Source organism: Bemisia tabaci, chromosome 10, assembly GCF_918797505.1.
Source record: "Bemisia tabaci chromosome 10, PGI_BMITA_v3".
In the NCBI taxonomy this organism is placed as follows: domain Eukaryota; kingdom Metazoa; phylum Arthropoda; class Insecta; order Hemiptera; family Aleyrodidae; genus Bemisia; species Bemisia tabaci.
In genome coordinates this window covers 22342676-22369298 of record NC_092802.1, presented here as the reverse complement: position 1 = coordinate 22369298, position 26623 = coordinate 22342676, and the positions used below count along the sequence as shown (strand labels likewise).

The 26623-nt window shown below is 39.5% G+C and overlaps 1 protein-coding gene across 2 annotated transcripts in view; it reads left to right on the top strand.

Annotated features, from left to right (window-relative positions):
* The window catches only part of LOC109042342 (uncharacterized), a 196816-nt gene extending 171721 nt beyond the window's left edge, over window positions 1-25095 (top strand). For both annotated transcript variants that reach the window (XM_072304903.1, XM_072304904.1), the window contains exons 3-5: window positions 377-507; window positions 17388-17817; window positions 19617-25095. In XM_072304903.1, coding sequence (XP_072161004.1) covers window positions 377-507; window positions 17388-17817; window positions 19617-19992 — 937 coding nt within the window. In that variant the 3' untranslated portion in view covers window positions 19993-25095. The remainder of the gene's footprint in view (window positions 1-376; window positions 508-17387; window positions 17818-19616) is intronic.
* Window positions 25096-26623: the final 1528 nt, after the last annotated feature.

Here is a 26623-nt window from a genome sequence, read left to right as displayed (position 1 = left end):
GCACTGCATAATGTGGAAAAATAGGAGAAAAAAGGTAGAAATGGTACATCAAAAAATTTTAAAAATAGGTATTGCTTCCCACCACGAAAAATGGCGCCGATTCCCATGGAGAAGTGCGGGCCTTTACCAATGGATACATTAGTAACATACCCGATGCAAAACGACGGGAAAGAGCGTACACTACTAACGTGGTGAACGCTCAAAATTGTATAGAAAAAAGTGTTCATAGTGCCGATAAAGTCTTATAAAAATTGTGCAGTATGCTACAATATAGTGATTACTTGTTTTTGTTCTCACCACGTCTGCACTCATTTGACGTTATTCTTGCCCGAGAGCACAGCCTGAATTGATCTTGCGTTTTTCCATATGATTTCAGATGCCGCTCCCTCCAGACGCCAGCGAACATTCTCGTCGCCAATTTGGCAGTCAGTGATTTTTTTCTACTCTCCAAAATGCCAGTTTTCATTTTTAACAGTTTTCATCGTGGGCCCGCTCTCGGAACCATAGGTACGAACTTTGAAATACTTTATCTTCAATAATATTCATAGTTTGCTATGAAATTTGTTTGCTGTGATTTTCATCTATTTTAAAAAGACGTTCTAACTGCTTGAACTCCGCATGAGCGTTCCTCTCGGCCGTTATCGGGACTTGAGCCCTATCATGCATAAATTCTAATGGATCTTAGGGCTCATGTCAGGACGGATATAGTTCCTTTTGACTTAAATGCGTCTAATTATTTCAACATTTCAGAATAACGAATATCTAGCTTTAATAAATACAGATAAAATTACTTCTTTCTCCACGAACGCCTAGGGCACAGCCCTGTTTGTCAGGCCATCCAGTATCGAGCCCAATAAACCATATAAACATAAAAAATCTAAAAATCACTAAAAAATAAAAAACTCGTCAAATCAATAAAAACAGCGTGAAATCTTCAATCATCCTCAGAAAAAGAGAGCCACCTTTGTGCTCATCTCCTACGCGGTCGTCCAGCTGCCGGGTGATCTTTTCCGTAAGGGTTGTGCGGTCATCCAAATGTTCGCTAAAATAGATATACAAAATAGACAAATAGCCAAATACATATAGATACACAATTTTGCTAGATAAAATTACAACGTGGTAAAACGTTGATTAATCTGGTTGCTGTTCGAATGAATGCATAAATAAATAAATAAATAAGTAGATAAATAAGTAAATAAATAGATAGATAAATAAATAAATGCAGTTGGTTGCGATACCTGCTCGATAAAAATCGCCTGTAATTGTGTGAATAGGCAAATTTACCGACCTATACACTGGGTTAGTTGTATCGTATCGACGCCCAGTGGATCAAGGCAATCAGAGAGGTCGGACATGCAATTTTTGACTAAAAACGAATGCAGAATTCATCAAATTTTAAATTTCAAGGAGTGCTTTTAGTAGAAAATTCCACGAGGAAACCAATGAGACAACTTTTAAAACCTCAAAATTTTGTTTGAATGGAGTTGTAAGCATTTAAAGTTTCCAAATGTTGTCCAACCTCTCCTATCGACTCGATCCAATGTGCGACGCACGCTGCTTTCACTCACCGAGCATGCAGAGATAATTATTAATCTATGACGAGCAAACTACTCATGAATAGATGTGAATAGACGTATTTCTGCGAAACGGAACTATTTGCATCAAGACATGAGCCCTGAGACCTCTAATAATATATGCATAACAGGTCTCACGTCATAATGCACATTGTTCCGTTTGACAGGAATACGTCCTTATTCACCCACGGAGAGTCTCGATGTCTTTAAACTGCATCACTTTTGATTAAAAAAGTATCTGATGTTCAACGGCGGATTCATTCACGCAATCATTAGTTTGAAAAACAGACGAACGCTATATGTATGCTGTATCCACATCCGTCGTGCTAAGAAAGAACGCCGTATGAACTTTCGAGAGTTGCCAAATTTCCCGCGATAAAACATGTATTTTTGACAACTTTCATGCATATTTTTCCTTGAAATTTTCATATATTTTAGATGAAATTGCGTACAAAATTGTCAGAAAATTGTGAAAAATAATATTCGCAATTTTCTCAGTCAATTTGATTTTTATCGGAGGAAACTCGGCAACGTCTGAAGGCTCATACGGCGTTCTTCCTTAGCACGCCAGCCATTATGGCAGCCTTTATGGTCATTGCTGCATGCCAAAGATTGAAACAGACGAGGGGCTCAATAGAGTACATACACCAGAGTTGCAATTTAGAGGGGAGGCGATGTTTACATACTGTCGTCTAACCCAGGTCAGATATTCGAAGAGAGAATTTATTTGCGTATAATTAAAACTATTAAATTCTGAATTGTATGTATGGAAAAAAGGTCTATAGACATCCGGGTATTCGCAACGATCACCTCAATAATCGATTTTTCACCGTAGATTTCGAATGGAGAAATGTCGATAATCGATCATCAACCTCTCCAACACTGATTGTAATGGTATTAGGAGTGTAACCGAGTTCTAGGAATAATGTAAAATTTTCTTTAAAAAAACTTACGTTTTATTAACAAATTTTGAAATTTTGAGGTTAAAATTTGTTGATAAAATGTAAGTTTTTTTTGAAGAAAATTTTACATTATTTCTAGCACTCGGTTACACTCCTAATACCAATACATTCAGTGATACTACCTTTTAGACGTTGTTTTACAATGTTCGCTGAACTTGACTGATTGTAAGATCCGTGCTTAGATTAAAGCTCTATGCGAATTAAAATGCGTATTTGATGAGTATTCAAAAGTAAAATAAAATATATCAAACGACGAGAGATTTTTTTTTCGTATCCACCCGGGAAAAGAATGTTTCGCAAAGAATATTCCAAGGCGAGCTTTATCAGGAATAACTAATACCTAACTTTCTTCAAACTGACTTCAAACGTAACTTAACGCCTTCACCGAGATCTCGCTTGTTTTGCCAAGATCACCAAAAACGTTGCAAACTTTCATCGCAAGCTTTTCAGTATAAAATCCTCTTAATGGCACTCGAAAAGCGACAGATATTTTCCGGGAACGGGGACGGTTTCCGAGAAAATCAATTGTGTAAGTTTTGATGAGGCAGCACAAAACCGGTGCCCGAACTCGGTGTATTAAGAAGTAATCAGACATTTCCACGCCCGGCTTCCAAATGAACAGTTACGTGTGAATTCTTGAGGTAAGTTTGTTTACTCTTGCATCGTTAATGCCTTAACGAGACACTCAGCTCTCGGCGAGTGAGGTTCGAGAACAATCACTCCCCGCGTACAAACACTGAATTATACCTCTGTTTGGTCGAGTTTTGTCGGTATTTAAGGTTTATCTACAGCTCCGCGAAGTAAAAAATTTCTCCGCGCAGGGGGCGCCACCGCTGTGTTTTGATTTTTTGGTCAACGCTATCAGAGTCCGTACAGCTCCACGCGAGTCCTTGAGCTTTTATGAAAGTTAAAGGAATTTCTGTTTAAATCGAAGAGTCATAAGTTCTAGCCATAACATTCTTCTTCTTATCGACACTAAAAACTCAGGAGCAATGTGGTGATGCCCATGAGGAAGTCCGAAGGAATTTTGCATCCCTACGGCTCATTATCGATTCGTATACATAGGTTCGCATTGAACCTAAATCAAAAGTCACGGCTCAAATCAGCGAAAAAAAATTTGGTTATTTTCTGCCGTGGTCCCTCTAGATCACCAATTTTTGAAATTTTCGGACAGCTTCGTCGAACGATTTCTCTGTAAAAAAATAAAATGGCGCCGGAAATTTTGTAACGTCGCTATCTAGGGTGTAAACTACTTGCCTTCTCCTAACGAAAAGGAGCCGTTAAACTGCGATGCATACTCACATCTTTTGTCTTTTTCGGTGTAAGAAAGGAGGCTGTCGAAACTCACGTCCCAAATCGATCGACTCAGTCGTTGAGAGCAGTGGTGTGGCGTGAATTGCGATGTATCGATTGTTATGCCATTTAAACCTATGATAAAGAATCGAATATCAAGGTGTTCGCTGCCAACTCCCTGTTTATCGATACTTTTCCATAAGTTCAAATGGCATAACAATCGATATATCGCAAAGCGCGCCACGCCACTGGTTGGGAGTCACTAGAGTGAATCCCTGAGTTATAGATTGCTCCAGAGTCGGGCTTACACAGTCCCCGATACAAAAGTAGGTATTTATAGGTATTTAGAGATTAACGGCAGTAAGTCAAATTTTATTGAGCCCCACTGCTCCTGCTCGGCTTAAAGCTTTATTTTCTCGTGAATCTCTCCCTCCGCCCCCCCCCCTCTCTTTCTCTGTCGACCAATCTCAGTTTAAAACGTGGGCGCTGCCTACGAAGTCTAATTCGCAAACGAAGAGAATACCTTTAGCAGCTGATTGGTGTAAAAAAAAAGAATCCCTAACAGCACACCTTTTCCCCCAAATTTTTCTAGTGCAGTTTTGTTGTTAGGCATTGGATCTAGAGTCCAGACTCTTAAAAACATCGACAAGAAAAAATACTCTTGATTCAATCGGATTTTTGCTATAATCAAGAATCAAGCCTTTTAATTTGAGCGGATTTCCTTTTCATTTAAGCAAAAATCTGATTGAATCAAGAGTATTTTTCTTGTCCATTTTTTCAAGAGTCTGGACTAGAGATCCAATGTGTTTTTTCCAGTGTGACAAAATACAATTAACTGGTATTTTTTACGAGTTAGGAAGTTGTAAGTTGAAAAACGTGTAAAGACGTTGTAAATGATCAAAATTCTAGGATATTAAGTACAATATTTGCGATCAAAGAGATGAAGACAGGTAAATTCATACTTTTCACGTATTTTATTCGTAAAATTTATTGTATAGGAATTCGTTATTGGTCTATTTTACTACTTTCTTTTAGAGTTAATCACACTATTTTGCTTGTTAAATTTTACGCCTTTGTGCTGCCGCGGGATCACTCGAATTTTTTTTCATTAATCTACACAAGGTAACGTGTTATAACGCTTTTCAAAGATTTATTGCTCTACTTTTCAATTTTTATATATGAATGGCCAAAAATGTGCTGTCTGTAATGCTGCCTTTCTACCGCGTAACAGGCAGCACATTGCCGGAATTTACATAATATTAATTGAGAAGTAGAGCAATAAATCATCAAAAAGCGTCATAATACGGAACCCTTTGAAGATCAATGCAATACAATTTGAGTGTCAATCATTTCTACCAAAAATATGACCGAAAAATGTGTTGTCTGTTACGGCGACAAAACTAATCCAGTCATCGTGAAACCACCCATAATATCCAGTAACGTTCTGGAGTAGGGGTTACCTTCCATCGACCTCCAAAATGACCAATTTTCCTCCACTATAAAATTCGCGTATCTCGCTCGATTTCTAGCAAAAGCCATCAAATGTTGAATAAATATTCTTCAAGATTTGAATAATTTATCAGGGAAACTGTTTGCCGGAATTTGCCCTTAAGAGCCCCTGAGGCCTTCTTGCACCAACCTTTTCTACTGAATGACGACAAGAATCTTGCCGATTGTGACAGCTGTTGGCAGCCAAACCCCCACTTCAAGCGTCACGTTAAAGCCGAAACTCATCACTTAATGAACGGTGAGTGATAGCGCGCTCTGACGAAATTAGTCAAATTGAATGGCGGCACCAATCCAGCATTCGTCAGAGCCGTGTGTCACCTTTACATTCCGATCGGAGCTCTGCCGTGCTAAGTGAAAACGCTGTATGAGCATTCCAATGTTGCCAAATTCCCTCTCAGATAATATTTATTTTTGAGGAAAGTTATGGATATTTTTCCTTGAAATTTTCAGACTTCTTAGGTCAAATTAGGAACAAAATCCTCTGAACAACTCTAGATAAAAAACACATAAGATTTAGAGTCCAGGCTCTTGAAAACATTAACAAGAAAAAAGACTCTTGATTCAATCAGATTTTTGCTTAAATCAAAAGGAAATCCGCTCAAATTAAGAGGCTTGGTACTTGATTTAAGCAAAAATCCGATTGAATCAAGAGTATTTTTTCTTGTCAATGTTTTTAAGAGTCTGGACTCTAGATTCAATGTGTTTTTTTCCAGTGAATCAGAAGAGAAATAAATTTGTGATATTTCAAAGGAAATTTGGCAACGCCTGATGACTTATACGGCGTTTTTCCTTAGCTCGGCAGGGCTGCAAGACTTCGAATTGCCGCTCAACTTGGCACACATTATGGACGTTGTCGTAAGGGTAAACTTTCACCCACGCAAACGACAAATTTGCCCCCCCCCCCCTTCCCGGTTTTGGGTGAAAGCCGGAGTTGAAGTCGTTCATTAAACAGGTCCTTTCTGTAAGAGGTCCCACATGATTCAAATTGGGACTCAAGGTCGCGCATAGGCGCCTACAAACCTAACAGGGATACTTCACGCATTGCGCAACGCGTGAAGTATCCCGTTAGGTTTGTAGGCGCCAGTGCGCATTTTGCTCTGTGTTTGGCTCTAATATTTAAGCTCGCGGAGTCAGCGTTTTTCAACGCATTTTGAAACAACGCTTTTGAAATGTTTGCACGCTCTGCACGGATTATTCTCATTTAACTTGATGAAGAAAAAAAAATATTTATCAAAGGAAAATATAACGTGTGTTTTGAAAATATCAAGGTGGTTCCGTGTCTAATTACATGATTTCAAAAGCATTTTAATATTTATTTTATATTTTGTGCTTTTACTGCGCTGCGGCGTGGTATATTCGCAATCAAACAATCAAAATTGGACGTGTTTGACTGAAAAAGATCGACGTAAAGTTGTAGCAAATAGAATAATTACTTTGTAGTTCTCTATATTTTGAACAAAGAAAAAAAGGTATTATGAGCAGGGAGACAAAACGCCTTCAATTTTTCGAACGCAATACGGACATCCGTCGAGGTTGTATAGTTGTATCAAGGCGCCGTAGCAAGAGCGTCCCATTGTTTATCGTTACAGACGAATATAAGTAGAGAGACGAGTCATAATGCCTTCAATTTTATAGGTACATATTTTTGGGCAAAATGAGAGACCATGTTCCTCCATTTGCGACGTTGCAGACCTCCTTAGAAATTTTATTTCTCCATCGAGAAACTGGTCAACATAAAACTAAAATACTCCACGATTTTTCTTATTCGATCGGAGATGATTTGGTTCAAAATTGAAAGTCGTAAATTTTGACTGATTCTCGAAGAAGAGATTAATTAAGAGCGGAAATTGTGAAACACCGCAATGGAGATACGTGGTTTCGCACTTCAGTCGGACCGATACGGACATCCAACAAGCTTAAATAGTTGCATCAAGTCCCCGTCACCGCCGACCAACGCGTTTGTCGATCGAATCAAGTACAAGCATTATGCGTAGGAAGGCAAAACGCCTTCAAATTTTTGAACGCAATACGGACATCCGTCGAGGTTGTATAGTTGTATCAAGGCGCCGTAGCAAACGCGTCCCATTGTTTATTGTTACTGACGAATATAAGTTGAAAGAGGACAGTCATAATGCCTTCAATTTTATAGATACATATTTTTGGGCAAAATTTAGAGACCACGTTTCTCCATATGCGACGTTGCAGACTTCATTAGAATTTTTTTTTCCTATATAGAAACTGTTCAACATTAAACTAAAATTCTCCATGATTTTTCTTATTCGATCGGAGAAGATTTGGTTCAAAACTGAAAGTCGTAAATTTGGACTGATTCTCATGGAAGAGATTTTTATTCCAAAAGTGGGTTAAAACCAAAGATTGCGTCCTCCTTAGTTTTTTTTCTCTCTTTTTCATTTCTGTATAAACCTTTTCAAGACAAGTACGGCTCATTGAGATTAATATCGATGACATCGCTTGGAAAAGGTTTTACAAATATTTGCCACGTTTTAAAAATATAATGTTTTTAAAGTGAAGTAATATTAGCATTCAATAAAAGGAATATATATATACCGTATATTTTAAATTGACAATTTTATAGATAGAAATAAAACCAAATATTCACCAGGTGCCCGGACAAAAAATTGTTGACGGAATGTCGTAAAACCCTCCTTTCTTTATCAAAGTGCCACTAACCACCCGAAAGACTCCTAGAAGCATTTTGGATTATTAAAAATCGACTGATTTAATTTCAATTACATAAAAAGCGTATTTTTTCATTTTCATGCTAAGATATTGTCAGGCAAGACAGCCGTGAGTGCTATTCTCTGCATGCTTTCGTAGTTGCGTTTGGGACAGACAACAAACACATTTGCAGGTTAGAAATTGGCAGAAGAGGACGGCACTTTACTTGAAAGCACTATTTTCATTGGCTCTCTGGAGGAATATTGTCACTTACTGCTATCTTGCCTGAAACTACGTCATTTTTTGCGCACTTGCGGCTTTCTCATTTGTCTCGTTTTTTTATAAAATTAAGATGAATTTTGCTGTTTTAGCAATTTCAGTGATTTTGTCAAGAAGAGCTATTCGATGAATTTTAAAGGAAACTCGATTTCGAAAATTTGACACCTCCTGGTCTCTTCGCTATCACGGCAGAGGACGTGTGTGACTTAAGTGGTGCAAAACAAACGGCATGTTAAACTCTACAATCAAATAATTAGGTACCTACATGCCCAACAATACCGGAGTCTTCATACAGTAACGAAAAGAGCCAAATCCTCCTTTTGGAGCAGTCAAACCTCTATAGGAACGCTTTCTTTTTCATTGAATACCGGTGCGGGATAAAAGATTCCTCGAAATTGTCAGAAAGTTCATCGAAACAATCCATTGTTTGTCGAGTAAGCAACAGTATTTTTCCGGGAAAATCTTGACAGATCCATATTTTGACGATAATCCTCCTTTTACATCGATAAACACGGTAAAAGTGCCGGTAAATAATATCATTCGGCTCATAATAAATTCCATTCGCAGTTTAATTGAGAATTTATGTTTTTAAGTTTTTACTTTTTTTCACTGAAACTATAGAGAGAAGCATTGGCGGATCCAGCAAATTGGCAACACTGTCTTTTCTCCATTTAAACCTATAGAAATGTATCGATTCTTGGAGGGGCCAGGTGCTCCGAAAATAATCGATAATTTAGCATAGGTTTAAATGGAGGCCATCCGGTGTTGCCAAATTGCTGGATCCGCCTCTGGAGAGAAATGAAAGCGCTAGAACACGAGAGATGAGTAAAATATAACCCATAAAAGCAACTGTCATTATAGAACTACCAAAACAATAACTCCTCCAAATCAAACTATTTTTTGAAGAAAATAATGAATTTCTCGGCCAGTATGAACGTAACTAAAGATAAAATAAAATGAAGCTCCATTAATATGTCAGTAACAGGTCCTAGTTCCGAACAGATTCATAGAAGGTACGAGAGCTACATACTCAGCTCGTCGTTTCCTTTACGAAAGAACGTAACTACATTTCAGTGTTGCCAGATTTGACTGGCTTTTATGTTAGTTTTTACCAGCCGATTGCATTTTCATCAGGAAAATTTTGAGAATTTCTGACTGAAAATTGCACCAATGTTTCTACTGATCTCATGCAAAAAGCATACAAGTTTTCGAAGAAATTTACGCAGGTTTGTTCTCGTAAAACATTGCATTTTTTCGGTTAATTTTGCAACCATGGAATGGAGTTACATTCACTTGTGCGGAAAACGACGAATTGGGGTTCTAATTCACAAATTATGGGATAAAAACAAAACACTGAAAAACAAATAATTAAGAAAATATATTTCAGTGTGCTATCAGAGAAGGTCTCTTTTCTTATGATCCATATCACTGATAACGTATCACTGATTCACGTTCTGATTTTCTTATGCTGCATATCATAAACTTGACGGGACAAATGTATTAACCAACTAAACAACTACCAAAGCCCCAGACAAGGGTTCGTCTAACAAACGTAACGTAATTTTTCCGATTTCCTCCCCCCTCCCCCCTTGTGACGCATCTGTAACGCAGAGTTACACACCCTTTTTGAATTTCGTAACGCTGACCTGACCCCCCTCCCTCCTTGATTTTCAAAAAAGCAAGAAAGATTCATTTGGGAAGGGCGGGATTTTCAATTTTTTGTACGTTTTTCCAAGCCCCCCCCCCTCCCCCCCGACTCGGATTTGTCACGTAACGCTGGGCTTGATCCCCTCCCCTCGGGTAACGCACCGTAACGCTGGTTTAAACCCCCCTTCCCCTATGTGCGTTACGTAATACTTGAACGTCCCCATAGCATAAATTTGATGACATAAATATTAACCAACCGAACAACCACCTTAGCCCTAGTCAAGGAGGCTACATGTCTACATGAAAAATAAATAAATTAATAAATGATTAAATGAATGAATAGATGAGAAACAGAATTTTTGCGAGCACCTTTACGTTCTGCCGCTTCGCCGAGAATTTTAGATCCTGCTTTCCTCCCACAAAGAGGTTTGAGGACTTTTCATCGGCTGTCGCCCACCGCTACTTGTGAAAATCCCCTCTCAACTCAAACCATCGAATTTCATTCGCGTCGCATGTGCAACTGACACATTGGAACATAAAAACCGAGTTATTTTTATTTCCTCTCCAGTGCGTCATATCTTCATATCTCTCCAAAGGGGGATAGAAACTGAAAGACGCTCTTGCGGCAGGCTCGAACTGTTGCCTCGAGAAACAGGAAATAGGACGAGTGCGTTTTTGGTCGACCTCTGACTTAAACCACCGTCGTTTTCTGGACTTCATTCCAAAATTGCAAAATGTATTCAAGTTATTCATTTTCCTACAAGAATATGACTGTATATTTTCTGTTCAAAATTTGTACAATTTTTTCTTGTAAAAAAAGAAAAAAAAATGCTTTAAAATTTTCGGTCAAAATGGGCGACCAAAGTAAAAAACAAACGGGAAAGTTCTAATACTGTCGTATTAGAAAAGCGCTCAGGTGTTAGTAAATGTATATAGTGAAGAAAGGACGTATAAACTCCGTCGACTTGGCTGGGAAATGGAAATAAAATATCAGCTGATAGCAAACAAAGGTTACCAAGGAAACCGTAAACGCGTATTTTTGTTTCCCGAAAATGAGCTCACCGTTGAGCTCATCAGGCGCGTTTTTTTTAGGCTTCATTTGAGTTCAACGATCAATTTCGATAAGAATTACTCTACCGCTAAGAAATTTTCTTATAGACAAACGATCGAAACTACCTGCGCATTACGTTAAAAGCATAAAATACAGTTTTCACAGCTTTATTTATTTTAAAAATGAACCCCCCCCCCCCCCCCCCAAAAGCCTACACATCGTTGAGCTGGTGCGCCATTTAAACGCATTAGCACTAGTATACTAGTACTCAGAGGCAAGTCGAAATCAAACAAGCAGTGAACTCCAACACAATGTGTTGATAAGGCGCGTCATTAACTCACACATATCAACCCCTTTAGTTTTCATTTAGGTACAGAGATTTCAAAATAGGCAAGTAGCACAACAAGAGAATTCATACGATCCAACTCTTCGACGACGCACTTTGACGAGACCGCGTATTGTGAATGTAGAAAGCCATTCGAACGAGTTTAAGTTTTTTGATCTGCCCCCAGCAATATTTTATCAGATTCTTGAAGAAAAGTGCTACGGAATAATTTAAGCGAAGAAAGGGAAAGTTCTGTCGAACTCCTGAAAGATACAGTCAATTTAAAGGTATTTTTGGGGCTAAAATATCCAAATCACCGGTACCTATTATAAATCCCGATATATTATTGAAAAGAAATTGACTCGATATAAATGTAATTGCATTAAATATGTCTTGATTTTGTTATTTTAAACGTATTTCCATGCAAAGAAGTTCAACCATGTCCATGCTTTATTCATTCATGAATTGAAAGTAAGCAATTTACATCCTGAAAATCTACCGATTTGCCGTAAAAATTGCAGAAACTTGATATACCAGGTCGATGCACTCACTCGTTGAATTTACCAACCAATTTCGTGGGGGGTGCAAATATATAAAAATCAATATGCTATAGTCATTTTGGGTACATTTATTTTTCATGAAACAATAATAATTTCAATCCCGAAAAACCATCAATTTTCCGTATAAAATCGAAAAAATCGAGATGTGTCGACTCCCTGACGTGAAAATTAGATTCTACGTGTATAAATACTTACACATGGATATGCTAAACAGAAACCATGTGTGGACACAGTTAGGATACATAGCCCCAGAATACTTTTAAAGCGCCTTTACTTTCTAGAATCTTGACGGAATTTTTTTTTTTTGGCTTAAACGACTCAAGAGACACTGTAGTTAAAAAATATAAAGAATTTTCGATTTTGACACAAAAAAAAAAAATTCGTTCAGGCACACCATGTATTGTATGGTGTATTGCGCTGGTATTCAATCCTTGCCTTCAGATCAAAATTCTTACAAGGAAGCCCCTTGCAAGAGGCGAATTTTTTGTAATTTCTCCCAATTTTTTCTTCGTTATATAGTTGAATTGCTTGCCAAATTCTGAGGTCAATTATATTTAATTGTAATTTATACATTTCTTTTTTCCCCTTCATTTTATTTTTTGTTTGGAGAAGTTTCGTTGATTTCTTCGGATTTCGAATACTGTAACTTCTCTTCTATTCGGCCGATTTTTATGAATGAGACCTCTTTCAATTCGTCTTTAAACGGAGAGTAAGGAAAAAATTGTTAAGTACTCGAGAAACAATTTTTTCGAAAATTTGATGGATCCCAGCGTGACGGTGAAATGGGAAATCGAGTGAAAGTAATTAGGTCTGACTGTGACGAGGACCGCGAGGGTCGCCTTTTGTTCTTCAGCTGGGAAGCGACGCGGCGAACCGAGCCAGGACCGGGACACTACCTGGGTTTTGTGCCTGCCTGAGCACTGTTTTGGCCTGATAGGGGAGTGAATTTCTGTATGGGCCACGGTTAGCACATGGTCTAATGAGTCTCGAGGCTCATCATAGATTGCACTTACCACTATCCTGCTGGCCCCGGCTATCAGAGCAAGGAGTACCAAATTTTGAAAAGCATAACACCGTTGTGGAGATCCGTCAAAGCAACGTTTTAAACAAAACGAAGAAGTGAAATTCTCATTCAACGAGTGCCGACTTGATCAGCCATCCTCCAATCAGTTCGCTTGCTTCTGCTTATATATGCATATTTTAAATCAGCGCGTCGCATTCTAAGGTTTTTTCAAAAAAAACCAAGTAACGCAGACTCTTGGTATTCATTACACATAAACTAGAGACCCCCAGAATGAGAAACAACTTTAAATCATAATTATTGACGGATAAATAAACTTTTTACACGCTTTGGAAAATCTCAGAAGTTCGCGGTAGTCACTTTTCGGTAAGGAACTAAGGGACTCGGTTATTGTATCGAGTGGGGGGTCGAAACGATCGCAAAGGCGGTATACTACGTATACGCGCCAAAAGCGCTGCCTATCGGCTGAGCGCTTAATATAAGTAAAATAAAAGTACATAGTGGGGTGGAAATCTTGCCGCTTTGAAAATGTCGTTACGTCTTTTTGACAAAGAGACGACGAAGTTCGTAGTGCAAGTTGGCAGAAATATCTCTCTCTTCATACATACTCTGATGGAGCCAGAATTTACGATTTAAGTACTTTAACCCACGTAAAATTTTGTGAGAAACACGACGGTGCCACTGGTTTTCTCTGAAATCGACTCCAAAGCTCAAAAAAAGCTCTCATAGTTGAGGCTGTAATACAGGGAATATCCCACGCTACCCTGAGAGTCCACCTCTATATTAAGACAAACTCTTTATGCAAAGAAAGTGAGAAAATACATTAACAGGGTTGCCACTTTATTTGGGGACTCCAAAACTGAAAACACGGCAACCCTGCTTATGTATTTGCTCCCTACCTTTGCATGGAGAGTAAGACATAGAAGTGGATTCTCGGGGTAGAGTACCTTAATACGGCCCTTCTGGGCCTCATGGGGCATAGGACCCAAAAATGGCGGTGCTTTGTTTTGATTTTTGAGGATGGGAGAGGGGTCATTGCCAACTTTTGAAGGCTATCATCAACCGCGCTTGCTGCAAATCCCACAGCTACGATGATTTTTCTCGAAAATTGCACACGATTAGCCGTAAAACTTATGTAAATAAGTCGCAATAGTGCCTTTGGGTACATTTTTCTTATTGCGGTAAGCAAAGAAAACTACATTTTGAGTCATTTTGAACTATATATATTAACTTATAGCATCCACTATTTTTGGATCTTAGAAGTCTCTTTTCAGCCTAAGATGGCTGAGCCAATCATAGGTGGAATTCGAACTGGCCATACTCTCATTATTAAGGCACTCTACCTCAGGGAAGCATGGGAATGCGGAGGATATCCTCTCAATAACCGCCTCAACTTTGAGAGCTTTTTTTAAGCTTAGGAGTTGATTTCAGAAGGAACCAGTGGCACCATCGTGTTACTCGCAAAAGTATGCGAGAGGACAATCACTTAAATCGCAAATCTTTTACGCATGTAAAAGCTCCATTGAACATACCCTCGTGGAAGTCGACCTCGTGCGGCAGGAGTAGGACCATCGCTGCCGTGCTAAGGAAGAACGCCGTATGAACCTTCAGGCGTTGCCAAATTTCCTCTGGAAAACCACTAATTTTCAGGAATTTTTTTTATTATTATCCTGCCAATTTCTCCGATAATTTTGTTTGTAATTCGAACTTAAGCGTCTGAAAATTTCAAGAAAAAATATTCACAATTTTCTTCCAAAATAAACATGTTATCGTAGGAAATTTGGCAACTCTCGAATGTTCATACGGCGTTCTTCCTTAGTACGGCAGCAGTCCATGCCCCGTCACCCTCCACCACCTCGCGTGAGCCCGTGCAGAGGGAAGCGAAAAAGGCACATTTTCGGGAACCCCATCCTTCGCAGATGGTCGCACGTGACGCGAACTCACCTTCCGCCGCGCGGGGTCAATACTCTCTCCATGAGTTGGACTTCCACCAGGATACCTAGTCACGGGGTATACAGATCGTCAAAACGCGACCATCTCCTTTATGTGGACGTATTTCTATCAAAGAGAACTATGTACACGGAGAAAAAAACTTCGTGCGTGGGACTCGAAGTTTCGGTCGTATGGATCTCTGAAGTTTTCGAATTTAGTATCTGAACACTTTAGGTCCAGCTGCTGAGGTTTGGATCACACATCTGAAACTTCAGTTCTTACATCTGAAGTGCTTCGGTTTTCGCATCCGAAAAACTTCGGTTCTCACATTCGAAAAACTTCGCTTCTCACATCCGAAAAACTTCGCTTCTCACATCTGAAGTACTTCAGATGTAAGAACTGAAGTTTCAGATGGGTGATCCGAACCTCAACAGCTAGACCTAACGTGTTCAAATGCTCAATTCGAAAACTTCAGAGATCCATATGACCTAAACTTCGGGTCCCGCGCACGAGGTTTTTTTCTTCGTGTACAGAGGGAAAGATGGGGTGTACGATCGTTGGTGCTCGGGCCATAAAAATGAATGAGAAGTACAATGCGCCAGTGACATCAGCGGCAACGAGGATCGGCAAGGCGGTCATTAACTCATGAGCCCTGTCCACAAGGCTCTAGATACATGCCCACGGCTCATACACTGTGCACATAGTTCCGTTTGATAGAACGTGAAATCCCGCTTCTCCAAATCAGCAAACGGAACTGTGAGCCAACTAAGTGCGGCACCCATGAGCCGTGGGCATGTATCTAGAGCTTTGTGGACAGGGCTCATGAGTTTAAGATCGCTTTCCCGATAGTCGTTCCTCTCGTGGTTGCCGCTGACCAGTGGCGTGGCGTGCTTTGCGATTTATCGATTTTTATGCCATTTAAACCCATGGTAAAGAATCAATAAACAGGGTGTTCGCACCGAACACCTTAATAATCGATTCTTTACCATAGGTTTAAATGGTAAAACAATCGATACATCGCAATGGACCACTAGACAAGGTATGCAAATTTAAGCATTCTGATACGTGTTTCTTAACAAGAATTTCACGTAGAGCACGATTCGCGCAATGAAAACTAATAAACAAACTCCAAACGAAGATACTAACGTTTTTATTTCACATTGGTTACGAGGAATTCGAACTGCCCGCTGACAAGAAACTCAAAGTTCTACGTGAGTCAAATCGCGCACTACAACGTTTTCAGCAAGCTTCTCAATCGAGCAATGGTCATTTCCCACCATGTGTTGTTCAAACTATTAGCAATTTGCTACAGCTGAGCCAAAGCGTCAAGATTGAGGTTGCCAGATTTTTATATCGCAGAGACTGTCATGATAACGTTTAGCGCGCGATGTGAATCACGTGGAGCATTGAGTTTTCATAAGCGGGTGGTTTGAATTCACGCATCAAGAATCATTAAATATCTTCGTAAAGAGTTGATTTCGGTAGATTTTGTTGCGCTAATCATGTTCTACGTGAAATTTTTGTTAAGAAACATGGATCAGAAAGCAGGGTCGGATTAAGGGGGTGGCCACATGAGCCGCGGTCCATGGCGGCAAATTTTGCAATTTTTTTAATGTAGGTATATAAAAAATTCAGATTCTGAAAACAAATTATCAAAGAGAAAAGGGGACAAACTCTCTCTTTCCTAAAAATATAGTATTTTCTAATTTTGTCGTTTTTCGGTGATACAAGAGACAGCATCTTTAATTAGTCGAGTTAAGAGGGGAACTAAACACGCAATTTGGCTTGGAGCTTAGCGCAGAGAGGAATGATGACGAGGACTTGAGATGAAAAGGACAAGCCCTCGGCGCGGCGGTCGGCATGTAACACATATTAGCGCCTACAAGACTGCATAAATACTTCACCCATTGCGCCAAACACAGTGCGGTCAGGAGCGGTTGACGTGAAATGCATAGCGCCTACAAGACTGCAGGAATACTTCACGCATTGCGCCAAACTCAGTGCGATCAGCGTGGCGTAGCGGAGGAAGTCAAAATTATTAAACCACGTTTATGTTTGTTCTTTCATAAGTTTTTGGTTCATTTCTTATAAATGGAGGACCTTGTCCACACAGAGACTGGTTTACGGAACTTAACTTTCGCGTCAAGTTCCGTGAAATATTGCTAGTAGTGTTGACAGGGCTTTCGCAAAAAATGTATCCAACACGAAAAGGTTAACGCACCCCTCCCCCTCCGGCACGATCACTTGATGGTTTTTATTGATTTTTAAAAACGAATGAGAAGGGGGCGGCAAAATGCAGGCGGCCCATGGACGGCAAGTAGGTAAATCCGGCCCTGTCAGAAAGCTGAAATTCAGACCTTGCTTAGTGGTCCATTCACGCCACTGCTGCTGACGTCATTGGCGCTTTATATTTCCCATTCATTCTTACAGCCGGAGCACTAACGAGCACACCCCATCTTTTCCGCTTGCGCATAGTTCTGTTTGATAGACACGTTCGTTTTCCGTATGCCCTTTCTCTGGATACCCTCTTACTTGGATCCGTTCTTGTGTTGCAGGTTGCCAGATCTACGGGTTCATGGGCGGGCTGACCGGGACGGTCTCGATCATGACGCTGGCGGCGATCGCGCTGGACCGCTACCTGGTGGTGGTCTACCCTCTGAACCCGTTCAAGAACACGACGCGGCAGAGGGCGCGGGCCTGCGTCGCCTTCGTCTGGGCGTACGGCCTCTTCTTCGCCTCCATCCCGCTCTTCGACGTCGGGCTCAACCGCTACGTGCCCGAGGGCTACCTCACCGCCTGCAGCTTCGACTACCTCAGCCAGGACCTCAAGAGCCGCCTCTTCATCCTCGTCTTCTTCGTCGCCGCCTGGCTCGTGCCCTTCACCATCATCACTTTCTGCTACATCAGCATCTGCTTCGCCGTCGTCCGCACCAAGAACGTCCCGCGCTTCGGCCAGGAGAAGGAGAAGCGTAGAGTCGAGCTCAGGTTCGTTAGAGAGTCCTTTCGTACCAGGGGGCATGGCTGCACTGCCGTGCACGAAGAAAAAAACTACGTGCGTGGGACCCAAAGTTTAGGTCATGTGGATCTCTGAAGTTTTCGGATTGAGCATCTGAAGACTTAAGGTCTAGCTGCCGAAGTTCAGGTCAGACATCTGAAACTTCAGTTCTTACATCTGAGGTACTTCAGTTCTTAAATCTGAAGTACTTCAATTCTTACATCTGAAGTACTTCAATTCTTACATCTGAAGTACTTCAATTCTTACATCTGAAGTACTTCAGATGTGAGAACCAAAGTTTTTCGGATGTGAAAACCGAAGTACTTCAGATGTAAGAACTGAAGTTTCAGATGTGTGATCCGAACCTCGACAGCTAGACCTTATGTGTTCAGATGCTCAATCTGAAAACTTCAGAGATCCATATGACCTAAACTTCGGGTCCCACGCACGAAGTTTTTTTCTCCGTATGCTAAGCAAGAACGCCGTTATTCCAGCGGTATTTTCCCTCGTTTTTTGGAACTTAACACTTTATGGAATAATAACTTTTTTACCCATGCACCTCAAATTTTCAAGTTAAGTTCTTGATATTATTTCCGAAAGAATTATGTAAAAACATTGTCCCAACGTACACAAGTTTTTCTGCTAAGATACATTGTTTCCAAAAAATGTAAAATGGCGTTTATGGCGTTTATGCGTCGCACGGCAGTAGCAGTGGCGTTGCGTACTTTGCGATACATCGACTGATCTGCCATTTAAACCTATGGAAAATGATCGAAAAACAGGGCACATCTTAGTAATCGATTCTTTACCATAGCTTCAAATGGAGAAATATCGAAAATCGATATTTCACCTCTCGCCACTGCATGACTGCCGTGCTTAGGAAGAACGCCGTATGAAAACTATGCCACATTTTCTTCGATGAAGCATATGTTTTTGCGACATTCTTTCATATTTGGACCGCGTTAAGCAGAAAGGATCCAAGCCACATCAGTTGTAGCCAAATTAAATTGGGCAGTCTAATTTTTTACACGAAACCGGTTGTGCGGATTTTCGGACAAATGTCAGTGAATTTTCTGCATAATACGAAGCAAATTGCTTAAAATTGTTGAAGGACTTTGCACAAACGTTCTTTTGTAAAAATTAAATTTCCCAGTTAAATTTGGCAATCGCGAATGGGGCTTGGTTCCTTTCTGCTTAACGCGGTTCATTTCTCTTTGAAATTTTCAGATATCTCGAGGCTCATCATCCACCAAGTAGGTAATTCAGCAGCACCTCTACATCAAGATAAACTCTCCTTGCAAAGATAGGGAGTAAATACATTGACAGGGCTGCCACTTTATTTGGGGACTCCAAAACTGAAAACACGGCAACCCTGCTAATGTATTTGCTCCCTATCTTTGCATGGAGAGTTTGTCATGATGTAGAGGTGGACTCTCAGGGTAGGGTGGGATGTCCCCTCCATTTTGGCCTCCACTTGAGAGCTTTTTTTGAGCTTGGGAGTTGATTTCAGAGAAACCAGGAAAACCACTACTGGAAAACCAGTAGCACCACCGTGTTTCTCGCCAACTTATACAAAAGAATCAACAGTCAAATCGCAAATTCCTCACACATGCAACATCTCCATAGTGAAAATTAGCACCACTGGATAATTTAAGTTCATTGGTTGGCTGCTCTTTTGGGTGCCAAGAGCTACGTGTATGACCTGATCCAAGCTAACCTCCGAATTTTTGACGTGTCCATACTCCTAAGATTTACCTTTTGATTTGGACGAATTTTGCAAATGTTGCAGGCTAGCCGGAGTGGTGATATTTGTGATCGCCCTGTGGTTCGTCTCGTGGACGCCTTACGCAATCGTGGCCCTTCTCGGGATCTTGCGACAAACGGAGTATCTGTCCCCGCACGTGTCCATGATCCCGGCGCTGTTCTGCAAGACGGCCAGCTGCGCCGACCCCTACATCTACGCCATCACCAACCCCAAGTTCAAGCGGGAGCTGTGTCGGCTCTTCGACAAGAGCTACCAGTCCAAGTCCAAATGGAGCAAGCAAACCGGCACCACGTACAGGAACAAGACGCCCACCTCCAACAAACCGGTCCAGACGATCGAGGACACTGCCCACAGGACCCACTACCCCTCCACCTTCAACTCCAGCAGTGCTGATGATTAATTAATCCAGGTCCTCTAGTAACGTCTTTTCTTTCTGGATTCTTGTCCGGGAGCTAGGAGGTCAGACTGACACCAGACTCCTGTTTTGGACAAATCATTCTGGACCAAACAACCGGTCTAGATGATCGGCCACACTGCCCATAGAGACCACTACCCCTCCACCTTCAACTCCAGCAGTGCTGATGACCAATCAATCCAGCGGACTGATTCTTGAGTTTGATAGACAAAAAAGACATAGGGATTTTGCAGCGATCCCACTGGTTTGAAACGGGTGGTTGTTACCAACTAAGATAGAAGACGATAGCCTGACTAAACACTGGAAAAAACACATTGGATCCGGAGTCCAGACTCTTAAAAACATCGACAAGAAAAAATACTCTTGATTCAATCAGATTAAAGCTTAAATCAAGAACCAAGCCTCTTAATTTGAACGGATTTTTTTTATTTAAGCTTAAATCTGCTTGAAATCCTTTTTCTTGTAAATGTTTTCAAGAGTCTGGACTCTAGATCCAATGTGTTTTTTTTTTTTTCCAGTGAAGGTACTTTGTCGGCTGCCGTTAGTTAGTCTATCACTTACCACCTTTGTCCATTGCAAACACCAGCTTCCACCAATAGGATCCCTCCAAATCCTTTCTGTCCTCTGTGTCTATAGCCTTGTCTATCAATTTCAACAATCGGGCCGCAGGAGTGCTTTTAGTTACTTGATGTTTTGTCTTTCCGGTGATTTTTTGTGATTACCTCAGGCGATGCGCATTTTGGATCTTTCGCTTGAGACATCTTCAGGCCACTATTTGGACCTTTTTTAGCAGAAAGAAACCGAGCCATATCATCTATTGCTAAACTTAACCGATAAATTCAATTTATTACAAGAGAACGTTTGTGCGGATTTCTTTGAAATTTTTTAGGGAATTTGCATATTTCAAGAAATTCACTTCAATCTGCACAAAATTCACACAACCATTTACACGTAAAAAATTAAATTGCCCAATCAAATTGGGTTATATAGCTGCAGATGTGGCTTGATTTCTTTCTGCTTATCAAGGTCAATTTATTATTCGCGTTACATTTGATACATTCACAAACGTTTAGCTTAGTTTCGTTTTGCATTTTTCGTTTTAGTTTCTTATTTTTATTCATATGTCGTTCATGTGCAGAACTTGCATGTATAGTTTCGAAAACCCATAACGCGCATAAGCTTATAACGCTAATAACAAATAGTCGCCTAAAGATGGATCAAGCGATGGATTCGAAATGTGCATCGCAAAAAGTAATGACAAAAAATATTGGGAAGAAAATAAGTCAAGTAAGTAACTAAACTGTTTTGATTTTCTCTATCAACATATTTTTTTTTCCAAATTATTGTTTCTGCCGAAGCTCAACAGTTAAAGTGGGTCAGGTCGTCATGAAAATGTTGTCCAATGACGAAGCGTGAATGATAGATTATTGATATTCTCCTATTCGTAGTAATGGTTAAGAATCGATCATAAAGGTGTTTGTTGCGAACACTCTGTATATTGATCCTTTTCCATAGGTTTAAAAGGCAGATTAACCTATGTATCACAAAGCACGCCACATCACTGATATTGCCCCGCTCAAGAAAGACGCCGTGCGAAAAGTGAAAATTTGCCAAATTTTTCCCAACAAAATATTCATTTTTGAGAGATGTTGTGAATATTCATATCTATTATTGCCTGATACATACATGACATAGAATAAGCTAATTCAGTGATCATAAGTCTTGCATTTTAAATAAATTGAAGAGAAGGCGTCCGTTATGTTCACAAGAATTTTTCAGTTTTTTTTTTTTTTTTTTTTTTTTTTTTTTTTTTTTTATTAAAAAAAAACCTCATAACTCCCTGAAAAAAGCTAAAAATTCCGTATTTTCAGCTTCTGTCTTGTGCATTCCCATCTAACCGGTTACTCATGAAATCATAAAATCTTTACTGTGCTTAAGGCCCCCCCAATTGCTGTGAGTTTAAGACGCATGCTGATGAGAGAAAAAATTAAACCCTCAAGGATATTTTGGAGGACAATAATAATCTTAGATTGTCCGAAGTTTTGACGCGAGTGAAAGTGAGTATTTTCAATCCCTCAAGAAAAAAAGACGCTATCTAGAGAGGGAACTCGGAACTTTTATATACTTTTCAATGTTCATTTTAGAGGATTAAGACGGATTGTGAAGCTTTCTCAAATATTGCTTCTGCACCCGTGAGCAATTAAGACCGAATTTCAGCAGACCGCGGTGCGAAAGTTGACCCGCCAACCCGTTTGCAATCTGAAACGTATATTTAGAACCAATTTAAATACTTATAGAACTTTATTTATAGATGAACTTCCTAACTAACGCTCAGTGACGTCGAGGATTCTATCAACAAAATTCCGAGGCTATATTTAATATTTAAAAATACGCGCTCATACAAAAAAAGATAACGTTGTTTCAGGGTTTCAGGTGAAATTATAAATAGATGGCTTCAACCACCTGTTGCTCATTAAAAAGCGAAGCCTCATGTATGATATGGTCTTGTCTCCATGACCACCTTTTCCGAACATCAGAAGTAGCAGTGATCGCGATGAATAGCAATTTTATCGGTTGGTTATCGCGATTATATCGGTGGCAATACATCGAGATACTATCGCATTAAGAATTGCGATATATGACGATTAAATCGCTACACATCGCAATTTTTCGTTCGATAATATCGTGATCAATTTTCGAAGTTAAAATCGAGATAAAATCGCCATTTATCGCGATTTTTATTTCGAAAATATCGCGATAAATTTTCGGGCGATAAAAGCGCGATTTTATCGCGATAAAATCGAGGATAATCGCTCATATGTTGATGATCCTGGCGGTTTTATCCGTTGAGAAATGCTACTTGGGACGTGCGCACTTTTATGTCCAGCAAGGTCGATAGTCCCAAGTCGGAAGAATTAAACTTTGAAAATTTTCACATCGAAAAATGGACAAGAATCAAGTTAGTTTTTCACCAGAATTGATCAAGTAGCATTCTGCGTATAAAAGAATGTATATTTCCTCGTGCGTAAGTGATTTGTCCTCCTACTTTACGGAATATTTACATAACTGTTAGATATTCTTTAATTTAATTATTCTCAGGATACAAATTCTGCTTTTTCTGATGATAAGAGGAAATTCACATCTAAGAACACCCTTAAACCTCAATAAAAATACCATCGATTAATATACTTGCTGATTTGCGCAATTCTAAAAGAATGATTATAATCGGGTCGGTTTATTGTTTCAATTTTTTCCGCTTTTAACAAGTTACAAGTAATTTACAGTCGAATGGGAAACAATTTCCGTAAAATGAAGGAAAATTATATTTTGAAACCCAAACCATAGTAAAGAAGGCAGCATCGTGAAGGAAAATTATATTTTGAAACCGAAACCAGAGTAAAGAAGGCAGTATCGTGGTGTAAAGTGAAGACCTGAGTAGACTGAAATCGGTGTGTTAAAAAGGAATGCGAAAATCCAAAAGCCGTTTCTGTTATCATAGTGCAAAAAACCTTCAGATAGGTTGGAGGAGGGGTCTATAATAGATCTCCGATAAACCCAGGGGCTTCAGAGGCCAAAGCTTCAAGGTTCCGGCCTTAAAAAGGCCCCAGAGGCGTAGCTGTTGATGCGACATCGGTTTTAGCGCCTATGATGCAACTATTCGAACTTGATTAGTGTGCGGGTTGCCTATGTAAAAAGTGAAGGCGTTTTGATATTCATCGCGCTCATGGCATTGCGCGAGGCGGAAAATGTTATCCCACCAGTCGCAAGTCAATGCTGACATCTTACCCCGACCGCAGTGATGAATTTTTAACTTTTCTTTCGTTTAGTTGTCTCTTACTCTGCATTTTTACCGTAAAAGCAGAAAAAAATGAAATTTCGAAAAAGGAGTTTTCTTCAAAATTTCACCAATGTATCTAAATGAACTTATAATTTTTTCCACTAGAAAATTAGAATTCGCCCAACTCGCAAAACATCAACTTTCAACTATTTCGGTAAAATTTTTCAGAAAATCGTACTCGTTTTTTTCGAGGAATTAAGAGACTCGAACTTTAAATAGATGCCCCTTTGTTGTATAGATTATTGTATAAGAACTACTCTGTAGTTGAGTCATTGTATTTATTTTTTATTAATTTGATTTACCTATATGTTTATTTTTCCGCTCCACGAAAAAAAAATGCTATTAGCATTGGATAATTAACGCAAAGATACAACACGTTAAAAGTTTAATACTACAATTAACGACATTTTCCACAGATAAAGAAACTTATCGGAAGAAAAGAAAAGAAATTCTTATATCGAGAGTACGCTTTAGTTGTTTTTTTAGAACCATAAGTACTTCAAGTTCATTTACCGCTAAAAGAAAGAGAGAGAAACGCTGGAAACTTCCACGAAAAATTTAAGAAATTTAAAAAAGAAAAAAAAGACAAAGGGGCAGAAATCGTCCAAACGTCCAGTTTATACATAAAATTATCAAGACAACGAATTAACGTGTGCTGTAAATATTGCCTTTCATTTAAGGAAAATCGGAGCTCATATCATTTGTAGGTAAAAGACAGTTTTTAGTGATGACGTCATTATTAGCAGCAACCAATTAAATGCGGGCTCCTCATGAGGGTAATTGACCAATCATACGCTGATTTAATAACGTCACGCAGAGACTGGTGTAAATTTCGGAGTTCAGGGTCAGCACTGCTGAAAAGGACTATAGTTATGACGTCATCCATCGATATATTTTCATCACAAAACAAGCCGGCGTTTGCATGGATGACGTCATGCTTAAGCCCTCCACGAGAGAGTGGTGCAACTTTAGCATGAGACATAATATTTTTTCTTTATACATATATCTTCGTCTGTCAATACCGCTTCTGTACAAAAAGGGCTGCCCATCACAGCATCTTGTAAATTAATGAAGTAGCTAAGTTTTGAACCTTCAACGAAACAGTGTGTTAGATTATGTGTTTACCTTGACTTTTCCTGTCTTTTCTTTACTCCTTGGTGAATATGCCGTAAAAAGCGTGTTCATAAATTTCTATTGAGAAAAAAGTTTGGAACTTAGATTGGGTATGATTAAATATACCTGGAAAATAATGTCGTCTTTTTGTTTTTTTTTCTTCTTTTCATCCCTACCTCAGAATAACCCTCATCCTGTGTAAGTGTAAGCTCTCTGAATCCGATCATTGTGCAAACTACCCACATTGTGCAAAGTGCGAGGTTAGTAGCAAAATCATTGCTAATAAGGGTGAGACGAGAAAAAGAAAGAGGAATAAAACAATTTCCCAAGATTTTAAAAAGCTGTTGTTCTAAAAATCACCGTCTCGAGGCGAGGTTGGTACACATTTCCGGGAAAGTTCTCACCATCGAAATAGTGAATCTATACTGCCGTGCCAAGAAAAAACGTCGTATTAAAATTTAAATGTTACTAAATTTTCTCTCCGAAGACATTTAGACTTGACAAAAATAATGAATAATTTTCCTTGAAATTTTCGAACTATTAAGATCGAATAAAGAACTAAACCTTCTAAGAAAGCGGAAGAAAAATATTAACACATATTTCCAAAAATTCGTGATTTGTCCAATAGGTAACGTCGGTAGGCAAAAGTAGGCAACATCTGAAGGCTCATACGGCATTGTTCCTTAGCACGGTAGTATGGGACGTTGCCCATGGGCAACGTCCAACGTCCGACGTGTTTTTCCTGCAGGAAACATGGCACCGCCGTGCGCCGCACAGTTGACCAAGTCAATACGAGAGGTCAGACACTATTTGGAAACTTTAAACGCTCACAACTCCGTTTATACAAAAATGTAAGGTCCTGAGAGTGGTTCCATTGGTTTCCTCGTGAAATTTTCTTCATACACAAGACCCCTTGAAATGTTAAATATGACGAAATAAACACCAAAATTTGGTTATAGGATATTACGTCAACCAATTTTTGTCCGCGCACCTGTTTTTTCTAGTAGCTTACGTCCGAGCGGTTTTTCGACAGGGGAGTTTTGGTCCACTTTCTAATAAATGGAAACCCAAAGTTAATTGGTCCACATGTATATACAAACGACAATAATTGCTGACGACTTTTTAGGACGAAAATGTATAATAACTTGGAAGAATGAGGGTTTGCATGTTTTTTTTTTGTTTTTTTTTTTTGTTTATTTAGGCCAACTGAGAAAAATATATAATCAAGATTTTTGGTAAAAATGGGGGAGTGGCAATTCCATGAGGGAAAATTCACTAAAACTCTCTACACCTCTTTTGTGCAACAGGACTCAATTATCTTTAAGAAAATCCCATCTTGTTATACCTGAACTGGAGAAACCTTTTGATTTGCCTCAATTAAGCTCTTAGATTTTTCCTATGTACGATAACTTTGCGATGGCGCCGCCGTGCCGCGGCGCTTCGAGCTACTATTTTGCCACGGATGTGTTGCACAGTAGCATACGAGATTGAAGGCACCACAACGTTTCATGATTGATGGCACCTTTCAAAAGCACGAAGTTCCCTCGCAAATTAAATCAAGTAACGACGGCAAAAAGAGAGCAGTAGTCGAAAAACTTATTTAGTCCTAGTATCATGTATTCAAAAACGTCGAGCATGATTTTTGAACTTTATTAGAGGGAAAAG